The sequence below is a fragment of the Sinocyclocheilus anshuiensis genome, unplaced genomic scaffold, assembly GCF_001515605.1.
Source record: "Sinocyclocheilus anshuiensis isolate Anshui unplaced genomic scaffold, SAMN03320099.WGS_v1.1 scaffold881, whole genome shotgun sequence".
Classification (NCBI taxonomy): Eukaryota; Metazoa; Chordata; class Actinopteri; order Cypriniformes; family Cyprinidae; genus Sinocyclocheilus; species Sinocyclocheilus anshuiensis.
In genome coordinates this window covers 1,160,472-1,171,874 of record NW_015558695.1, presented here as the reverse complement: position 1 = coordinate 1,171,874, position 11,403 = coordinate 1,160,472, and the positions used below count along the sequence as shown (strand labels likewise).

General features: G+C 38.1%; 1 protein-coding gene across 1 annotated transcript in view; it reads left to right on the top strand.

The window, feature by feature from the left end:
* The first annotated feature begins 908 nt into the window (after window positions 1-908).
* LOC107681381 (laminin subunit alpha-5-like) overlaps window positions 909-11,403 on the top strand; it is an 81,772-nt gene continuing 71,277 nt past the window's right edge. Inside the window, exons 1-2 of the mRNA XM_016477662.1 lie at window positions 909-1,351; window positions 3,649-3,801. Of these exons, the coding sequence (XP_016333148.1) occupies window positions 1,106-1,351; window positions 3,649-3,801 (399 nt within the window). The 5' untranslated portion in view covers window positions 909-1,105. The remainder of the gene's footprint in view (window positions 1,352-3,648; window positions 3,802-11,403) is intronic.

Genomic DNA, 11,403 nt, shown 5'->3' with positions numbered 1-11,403 from the left:
ATATATATATTTATATATAAATGTCTGGTTTAAACTAAAAGAAGGGAAAACACCGTTTTGTCATCCTGAAAAATAAACATATGTATGTGAGGTAGGTAGCAATATCATACTATCATACTAACGTTACTGTTTAAAAAGAAAAAAAAAGAATTTTTGTTTAATTTCAAGGACTTTCTAGCTGAAGGCTGCTGAAGCATAGCATTTACTGATTTCACTTAAAGTAACATAATAATACATATTTTTGCCATTAATATGTATCTTAAGTGGCAATCATTTATAAAAGCAAGGTAGGCTACTCGAGGGCGGCGTGCTTCACTATGAACACAGTCACGGCTGCATTCAGGACAGCACGTCCTCTCACACCCCACTAATAACCTAACGTTAGCTGTGACTGAATGGGAGAACCGAATCACTCCGATTCGTTAACGAATCATTCAGATTTAAGATTCGACTCGGTCCATGAATCAGACATAATCTCCTTTTAGCGCACATTTGAGATCGAGGGCGGGAAGATTTAACGTCTTTTCTTCACAGAAAGTTATCTAATGTCTTTAAAAAATGTATATAAGCAATGTAGTGCACGAGTCGTGTAGACCACGACTTTATAATATTTTTATGGCGTTATTGTGTCCATTCAATGTCCAAAAGAGGGATAACTTTTATCATTTTTGGCCCACAGAAGCAAGCAAGCCATACGGAACAACATGGGTGAGTAAATGACAGAATTTGTATTCCTCGTTTTATAAATGCGCAGAAATAGGGTCCTCAGCAATGACATAACACCTATTCATTGGGTCCCGCAGTGTTTGAGAGAGACAGGACTGCACACGCACTGCACTGCCCTCTCTTAACTCAACTCACACACACACACACACACACACTGCACTGCCCTCTCTGAACAGCACAGAGGCAGAGACCGAGACCGAGAGAGAAGGTGCCCACCGAGCTGCGTATCTTCCTATTACTGTGCATCTCACACACACAGAAACGGAAACTACTTTCTGTGTACTGGGTCTCTCCAAATGTCCGTGACTAACCCCACAGCAAGCGCTCCGTGGACGTTTTGACCGGCTGTAACAGTGTTGAGTGTGCGGCACAGGTAAAGATGGCGAGGGGGCCGGTGCTGGTGTTTCTGTCGCTGCTGCTCACTGAAGCTTTAACGGCGCAGGGGTTGCCCATCAACGGCGTGAACGGATTCAGTCTGCACCCACCGTATTTTAATCTAGCGGAGGGGACTAAAATCACGGCCACGGCAACCTGCGGAGTGGACGAGAGCCAGCAGCCGATTCAAGACCTCTACTGCAAACTGGTCGGGGGGCCCGTGTCAGGGGACCCAAGCCAGACTATTCAGGTAAAGATGTGGGAAATACTTACTTTTCTAAGGGTTACATTACTAAAAATGGATAAAAGCACATTTTGATGTTAGTTTGTTTTAGTTATAGCTAATATTGGACTGTATTTGACTTTGTAAAATACACGTTTTATCGTTTTTACAGCTACATAACAGATGTTACCATAGTGCTGAATTACCATGTGTGACCCTGGAGCACACAAAACCAGTCTTAAGTAGCACTAGTGTTTTTGTAGCAATAGCCAGCAATACATTGTATATGGGTCAAAATTATCGATTTTTCTTTTATGCCAAAAATCATTAGGATATTAAGTAAAGATGATGTTCCATTAAGATATTTTGTAAATTTCCTACCGTAAATATATAGAAACTTAATTTTTGATTATGCATTGCTAACAACTTCATGGCGATTTAAAGGCGATTTTCTCAATATTTTGATTTTTTTTTTGCACCCTCAGATTCCAGATTTTCAAATAGTTGTATCTCGGCCAAATATTGTCCTATACTAACAAACCATACATCAATGGAACGCTTATTTATTCAGCTATAAATCTCAATTAAAAAAAAAAAACTGACCCTTATGACTGGTTTTGTTGTCCAGGGTCACATATTAGTTTACTTGGTATTCCAACTGTCACAAATACACATCCAAAAGATTTATTACCTTTTTTTTGTTATCATATATATTGGACTTGATAGTACCCTGTCCAAAAACATGGTAATATTTATTTTTTTATACTTTTTTTTTTTGTTCATAAAGTCAGGACAGGGCTTTGGGGCTGAGGAACGGTGCAATATCTTGATCTTTTTTTGAAAGCACCTGCTTAAGGTGAAAAGGCCAGAGACCCCTATAAAGCGCTATGGTTCCTCATAAGAGACCCTCACTGAAGCTTCATAAGCAGCAGGCTTAGGAGACTCGACTTAGCTTGTTGGCGAGTGAGTGAAATGTTTAAACATTGTAAAGAGTAAAACGCAACCCCCGTGTAGCACTGCTACTGGGATTTTCCCTGAGGAATGTGTGGCATTTCATATAAGACCTTGAGGGAGCCACACACGCACACAGATTTGCACCATACTTCAAAGAATATGTTAATAAAATGTTGTGACCTGATCAATTGTTGCAGGCACCTCCTGTGGTTTATCTTCTCAAGACACAACATCACATGCCTGCAGTCCATTTTTACTGCGCTTTAACTAAGTGACAATCATTTTATACTCATCAGTATCCAAATGTTGCTTATCCATAGTTATACTATAACCATAGTTTCTGTTATTATTTTATGAAGTAAAAAACAGTGATGTGCACTTGTTTAGGGTGTTATTTCTACCATTTTAAAGAAAAATGCTAAATGTAGACAGAATGATTCAGTTATTTTAAATATTAATTTAGATGTGTATGATGTGCTACAGTAAAACTAGTGAAAACAAAGATTTTTGGAAGCACCGTTTGAAGGAGATCCCGTATTAATTTATGATTATTTTACAGTAATAGCAGCAACTATAGTAACCATGGTAATGTTGCGAGGCTAAATTAATTGCTAGTCAAAGGAAATCTTATCTCATCAATCTCTGAAGCCTTCACACATGGGTGGTCTTAACACAATTTGGTGAATTTCTGATTGATTTCACTCCTGTTAGTTCATTTATACTGTTATAAATGAATCTATTTTCCTAGCCAAGTATAAATAGCTATAAATAATAATAAAAATGGGTTTGGGTTGCCAGAAGTTGGATAATGAAGGGAGTGAATTCCTTGGTTTCTTCCAATGTTTCACTAAAATGTCCTGCTGAGTAAACCCCTACGAATCCAGCTAAGCAACAAGTGTATAAAACTATTTGCTGATCACCGTTCCAGAGGATTACTGCATGGTATTTATGTAGCAAAATGAAGTTTGATCTTTTTCAGTCACAGTTTCTACAACTCAGCTTATCATAGATTGTCCTACAGTCTGTATTATCAGAAATAAACAGATAAAAGGTGTAGGAAATAAAGGGGGGATTTGCAAAGAAGGAATTGCATCTGTAAATATTCATTTATTTCCACATGCTTTCTGCAGTCACTAAAAGAATTATGCAAATTTGAATTTCAGTTTCTGACTTTGCAGATTTCTTTGTACAGGTACCGGCTCTTTAAAATGCTTTAAGTGTTCAGTTATAACTCTTTACTTGATTATTCTATCATAATTTGATGAATTATTGTAGTCATGATTGATAGAAAATGCCCACAAATCTTAACTGTGCAATTTATTATGAAAGGAACTTAATTTACAGTTGAATTTCACTTCCTGTGTTATCAGGGCCAGTACTGTGACATCTGCACCTCAGAAGACACTAACAAAGCGCATCCCATCAACAATGCCATCGATGGCACCGAGCGATGGTGGCAAAGCCCTCCTCTCTCCCGCAGTGCAAAATACAACGAGGTCAACGTCACTCTGGACTTAGGACAGGTATGTTACTGATGCATTCCTTACATTTGTCAACTCTCTATCACAACCCCACCCACATGCACATATCGTGTTCAGATTATTCAGCGTACAGTAGAGTCATCTGATACTCAGCTACAGCAGGCGCTTTTGTGGATTGCACATGAGTGTAGAATTTCAAGGGTGGACCCTAAGTTGAATCTCATCCATTCATACTCGAGTCTGGAGTATCTAGAGGTGTTTTTTTTTTGTTGCTCTGAACACTTCACGTCTTGGTCTTGTGTATTAAAGGTTGTTGTTTGTGAATAGCAGAACAGCCAGGGGCCATTTAAGATTATTACTTTCTAAACTGTCATGGTAAATAAACATTACTCATGCTCTCCCCCAGCATTCCTAGTGGCTTCTACATAAAGAGTCAGCACTGCTGCATATAGCTTATATGCTGCCCAAATGAGAAAGAGAGGAAGGGAAGCAATTTACTGCCAACTAAAGTTTCTCTATTGAGTTCCAGGCTCTTTAGACACAGTCTAGCCTCATGTCTCAAGAAGTGGTTTGTCTGGATTTAATGGGAAGCAATTAGCGATCAAGCTACAAGGCAAAGCTTGGATCACATCTTATTTTATGACTATATTCCAAATGACTGTATTTTTGTTAAGAGATGTATTACCTTGGCTCACAAAGAATCTGCACACACAGAAAAACCTGAAAGACTGTCAAGTTATACGGATTCCCTATTCGATATTCATTTATTACATATTATTACAGCTGCATTTAAACCATGTTTGAATCCATTTTACAAAATTTCCATGAAACTCGATGAAACTTCTGCACATTCTGTCTGAGACTACTTAAAAATTTTAGTGAGCAGAACCACAACACAAATTAAATAAATGTACATGTAATAGTAATTAAATTTTGAGTAAATGTTTTATTATGTGAGCAGAAAACGTTAACACAAAAGTGATACAAGAACAAAAAAAATATTGTTTAGACACTACCATTGTGTAAGTTTGGAGATTTGTACATTTTTCTCTTATGCTCTCCAAAGCTGCATTATTTGATCAAAAATACAGTAATAACAGTAATACAGTATTGTCAAATATTATTGCAATTTAAAAGAACTGTTTTCTATTTGAATATATTTTAAATGCTAATTCATTCCTGTGATGCAAAGCTGAATTTTCAGCATCATTACTCCAGTCTTCAGTGTCACTTGATCCTTCAGAAATCATTCTAATATGCTGATCTGCTGCTCAAGAAACATTTCTTATTATTATCAATGTTGAAAACAGTTGTGCTGCTTCATTTTTGTCCCAGGATTCTTTGATGAATAGAAAGTTAAATATACCAATCTGAAATAGCAATCTTTTGTAGCATTATAAATACATTTACTATCACTTTTATTTTCATTCAATTAAATGCATCCTTGCTGAATAAAAATATACATTTATTTCATTTAAAAAAATCTTACTGACTCTAAACATTTGATCGGGTGAGTATCTGTAATATATTTAGTCTTGTCGCTTAGAGCAGTATTGTTGTATGTATAACCTGGCTATGTAGTTTTGGTCTCATTCACATGGCTGTAATATATGACTAAGCCCTGTACAACCTACTTTCTTTTCTCTCTCCCTCCCCCTCTCTCTCTCTCTGAATGGAGGCAGAGAGCAGTGACTGACTTTGTACTTCTTTGGCTTTGAGTTCTTTTATGTGGCTGGTGTTTTTTCAGTGCCACTTAAACCAGCTTGTTAAAAAGCAATACATGAGCTTTCATACATGCATCACTGAGCAGAGAGAGTGAGAGAGATGTGCTACATATGTGACCCTGGACCACAAAACCAGTCTTAAGTCGCTTGGGTATATTTTTGGCAATAGCCAAAAAAACATTGTATAGGTCAAAATTATAGATTTTTCTTTTATGCCAAAAATCATTAGGATATTAAGTAAAGATCATGTTCCGTGAAGATATTTTGTAAGTTTCCTACCGTAAATATATCAAAACTTAATTTTTGATTAGTAATATGCATTGCTAAGAACTTCATTTGGACAACTTTAAAGGCGATTTTCTCAGTATTTAGATTGTTTTGCACCCTCAGATTCCAGAATTTCAAATAGTTGTACCTCAGCCAAATATTGTCCTATCCTAACAAGCCATACATCAATGGAAAGCTTATTTATTCATTTTTCGAGAAATTGACCCTTATGACTGGTTTTGTGGTCCAGGGTCACATATATTAATGCCATCAAATCTTCATCTGTAGAAAATCTGAGTTGCACAGTTGTTTTAGGTGGCTGACAAGGCATTGCTATGTGATCTGAGTGGTTTTTAGCATGTTGCTATGTAGTTACTAATGAACGAATAATGGGTAATAGATGGTTGCTCGGCCCAAGTAGATTTTTCACCCATTATAGTGTGTCTTAAGTTTAAAACAGATGTTAGATATCTTAGAAGAGTATCATTCCACATGGTTTGAAATATCATTCTTGTCAATTCCACAAGCAGAGCGGGATTAGTTAAGCACCAAAAGTTGAATACTGTATAGTAGTGCTGGGCGGTATACCGGTTCATACCGAATACCGGTGTTTATTTTTCTTATGGTATGAATTTTTGAAATACCGCAATACCGGTTTCGTTTAAATAATGTTCGGAACGCGTTTGAGGGGGGGTCTCTTTTCACTGTTGCACTGTGGTGAGGGAACAGCTGTATGTGTTACTAAGCGTGAAAGTTCCGAAACTGAAGCTGTAGAACTAATAGAACGTGATGACACAGAAGAACTCATCCACAATATCCACTGACCGCCACAAATATCCACCGCCCGCTGCCATCAGCTCCCGCGTCCCGTCTCACACACACACACACACACACACACGAGCGCGACTTCAGCGCTAGATTTAGCAACTTTCAGACGCTTTTAGCGGCTTTTTCCCATAGAATATATATACTGACAAACCTAGCGACTTTTTTGGATAAACCTTAGCTATGATTCAGTTGAAAGATTTCGCCAGTGCTGCCCTGCGAGCGCGAGGTCTGACTCTCCCGACGCAGTGTCGTCTCTCTCGGTGTCTGTTCTGTGCAGTGAGCGGCAGAGAAGCAGCGCATTCAGTTGGCTGCACCGCAGCCGACTCGTCAATAAATGAGTACAAAACAGCGTTTCCAAGCACCTGTCGCTTACTGACTGTTTGGAATGATAAATATGAGCATAGTTCGTCTATTAATATAATGTACATTTTTATTTTTTTTGTTACTCAGACGCAGGCAGTGCGCTGCATGAGACAAAAAAGTAATATAGCCAAAACAACCGCATAGCCGCTCAGCATGCATCTACTGTACATGCATGTTGATTTTATCAGACGATGTTGCGATTATAAATGAGAGTGACTCCTGGTTAACATGTATAAATGGGTCGTGTTTTGTCACTATTTAGAGTGGAATTTTTCTACAATATTCACTCATCATGACAGTAAAATAGGGCATTCTAAGTCAATCTACTGCAGTAGCCTATTTCCTCTCTCAATCAATAGAAAATGTGGTTTACACCCGGTCATGCATGGGAAAAAAGGTATAAATACCGTGATATACCGTGAAACCGGTATAATTTGGAAAAATACCGTGATATAAATTTTTGGTCATACCGCCCACCACTACTGTATAGTTAGGGGTTTGTTCAGAGCTTTAACTGAAGTATGAGGAGCAGTAATAGTGATGCTGCTTTAGAGGCCTCCTCTAACACAGGTATGAGGCTCTTTCTGATCCCTCACTGGAATGTTAGTTACTTAATATCTGTCTCAACCTGTTCAGGGAGAAAACGACCCTCCCCATCACAGCCAAAGTTCATGTCTCGATTGTCTTGCTCGCTGTCTGTTAAATGACCCCACACACTTTTTGCAAATTTTTTCTGCAATATGCAGTGGAGTATTAAACAGTGTTTATTAGGGCTGCAACAACTAATCGATAAAATCAATAATTATCAGTACGTGAGCCAAGCTGCCCAAAACATGAGAATTCTTTATTTTAAGCTTTAAGCTGAAGCATCAGCGTGATGGCTTGCACTGTCAGGCGCTTTGACAGATAATGCGTGTGCGTCCTCAGCGCAAAAACTTTCAGTTTACGGTCATATCCTTATGTATAAATGTCACAAATTCACGCGAGCATTTCAATTTTTGCATAAAGGTCCGTCCTGACAGTCTGTTAAGTTTTAATCTTTACTGAATGAGCGCCGGTGCGGCGGGCATGTGCACGCGCGTCAGGCAGACGGAAAACAGACACAATTAATAATCAGCGCAAAAACATTAATTGTGCTGAAATATCTGTTGTTGAAAGTTAAATAAAGGTTTAAAGGTCAACATGCATTGCGCATATTTTATGAGAGTAGGAACTGTAAGGGGATAACAGCGCGAGTATTTTATGAGAGTAGGACCTGTAAGTGGATAACAGCGTGTAATTGTCTGAATATAAATATCAGACGCCTCATAACCGCCTATTACAGGATAAAGAAATGACAGGAAGACGTGACTGAGATCAAAGTGAACGTGTTCCTGCAGAACATTACTCTTACCTACTGGTTACAACTGAGTTAGTGATTTTATTCGTCTTCATTATTATTTTAATTTTTAATGCAGAGATTTAAACTATATTCACTATATATATATACAATGCTTAACAAATTTATTAAAACAAATTTCTGTAAGGTTTTTAACAAATTATGGTTTGTGCCACTGCTGCTCTAAACTAACAGTACTGGTGATTACCAAAATCATTTTTTAGCTTTCTGTATGGGTTAGTCCTCCAATATGTGTAAGCTCTTTAGTAACAGTAGTAGGCTATTTCTAATGCTATAATATAATTATTGAAATCGACCAACTAATCGATTATCAAAATAATCGTTAGTTGCAGCCCTAGTGTTTATGCAGGTTTTTTTTCTAACAGATTCGTTCATGTTAACAAGCTTACTTTAAAGCTACTGAATAAGTTAAAAGAAACACATTTCAGGTTTGGTGTCAGTAAATCAAATAATAATTTGAACTAATACTTTTTTCTAGTGCTGTCAAACGATTAATCGCGATTAATTGCATCCCAAATAAAAGTTTTTGTTTACATAATATATGTATGTGTACTGTGTATATTTATTATGTATATATAAATACACACATATACAGTATATAGTTTGAAAATATTTACATGTATTTACATGTATACATTTCATACATATACAAATACATTCATATAATTTATATTATATATAAATATATTTAATATATACACGTAAAACATTTTTCTTAAATATATACATGCATGTGTTTGTATTTACAGTATATATAGATAATAAATATACACAGTACACGCAGAGATTTTATATTTAGGTTGTAAATGGCTGAAACTGTAAATGTTAGAGTTGCATAGGCCAATGTTTTTCTCTGGGTAAAATAATGAAATTATACATGCAAAAACAAAATGAAATCTGTACAAAATATATGCAGGCCTTGACATTGTGGACTGCCTGATGGCATATTTTATGTATTCAGGTTTGCTGACACAACTAGGGCAGGTTTTGGAGAAAATTGTGTGGTTGAGGGTAGGGCAGCAGTCTAATTCAGTCTAATGGAAAAAAGCAAAGCTAAGCTAAAAACACTTGCAGTACCTTTAAGCCGAAAATTGTTTTCCACTTTACTTCAGGACCTCTCCTAGCCAAATGCTCACTGTTAATGGAACCTCATTTGAGTGTGTGATCCCTCAGGGCACATTAGTTTAATATCACTCAGAGTTGAGTATTATGGCGCTTTTTCACTGCGTGGTACGACTCGGCTCAGTACGGCACGGCACGGCTCAGCTCGGCTCGGCTCGGTTTGCGTTTCCACTGCAGTTCAGTACCGCTTTAGAGTGGGCGGGATTATTCACATGTTGTTATAGTTGCGCCGCCTCTACTACCACGACTCCTAAAAAAAAACGTTTTCATTCCACGTCGCCCCATCAAGCTCTCGCTGGATCCGCTCCTCTGCTATCAACGAGAGGAATGTCTGTACTTCCGCAACAGACAACAAAACTTTTTGGTTGTTAAAAAAAAGGTGCGCTCGTACAAAACAGTTGCATTTGATCCTTCGCTGGCTGTGCTGATTTAAATCTAGCGGTTCTTTTGTGTTTGTGTCGCAAGTTCAGTGACGCAGGTAGTGACGATTCTCTCAGGCCAATCCGTGATCAGCAGAGTTTACACGTCACGTTTTGGTAACGGTACGGTTCACTTGGAACCCCAGCCGAAGTGGTACTAAAAAAAGTACCAGGTACCAGGTACTGTACCCAGTGGAAAACCCCCCAAAAGTGAACCGTACCGAGCCGTACCATGCAGTGGAAAAGTGCCATTAGAGACAAAAACAAACTCAGTCTTGCTTCTAATAGCATATAAATGCCTGGGAAATAACCACTAATGTACTTAGCCAAGTCTAAACTTGATGATTCATTACTTAAGCTCTTGTCTGAAGTATTCAGACATCAACCTGTAATCATTTGCGGAAGATCATGGATGGATCCCGTCCCATCAGGAAACAGGTCTAAATTATACCCCACACTGCATCAAAACAATAATCAAAACTGTCAGGGAGGCTTTCATCACTCTTTAAAATATACAGGGGTGTTTATTTCTTATTTTTCCTTCTATTTGTTAAACATGCTTGTTTACACAAGTAAAAGTGCCTGTGCAGAAGTTTGCACTTTATGCTAAAGTATATTACAAGTTCTCAGAACCATTTAAAGGGGTGGTTGACTGTTTTTTTTATAGGCTTGATTGTGTTTATGGGGTGCAGTCTAACATGTGTTAATGCTTCGTTTGTTAAAAAACGCATTATTTTTCACATAATTTACCTTTATTCCACACCGCTCTGTCCCTTCTCCTCTGAACGCACTGATCATTTCCTGCTTTTATGAAGCCCCTCCCTCAGAAATACACGATGGGCTCTGATTGGTTAGCTAGCCCAGTGTGTTGTGATTGGATAAACCGCCTCTAGCGTGTGTCTAAACGTCCCGCTCCTCAACATAGCAGCATGTGCACCGGTTGTATTGTAAACAATGACGTCGTCTATATTGCTTATCAGTTTGAGCCCGATTGAGACGCAGAGGATATTATTGAAGAGGATCGCGCAGAACCTGTGCAAGCACGGCTTTTAATGGTAGGCCTAAGATTTTTTGTCCTATAAACTGTCTTATACTTTTAGATACGCTGTTATTTGTAAATGCTACTGCTTCTGTTAGCTTTTAATATACGGTTTTATCCTGATTAAAGCTTTAATACAGTTCGGCAACCACACACACGTCCATGTATAACGCTTCTCATAGCTATAGTATGTGAAAATAAGTGTATTCACTGAGCTGATGATCTGAATGAGAGAGAGAGAGAGAGAGACAGAGAGAGATGCAGAGCAGGGCGAGGCCAGGAACAGGATGAGAACGCTGCTTTAGAACATTGATTTTGAAACTTGTGAATCCATTAGAATCGTTAGAAGACAGAATCGCGATTCATATATGAATAGATTTTTACGTGCACCTGTAGTTTTCTCTTCCTCTTCTCTAAAGCAGCGCAGCATGGCCTCGCCCCCTTTGCTGCCTTTTCCCGAGGGCGGGGTTTATCTGGGTTTGT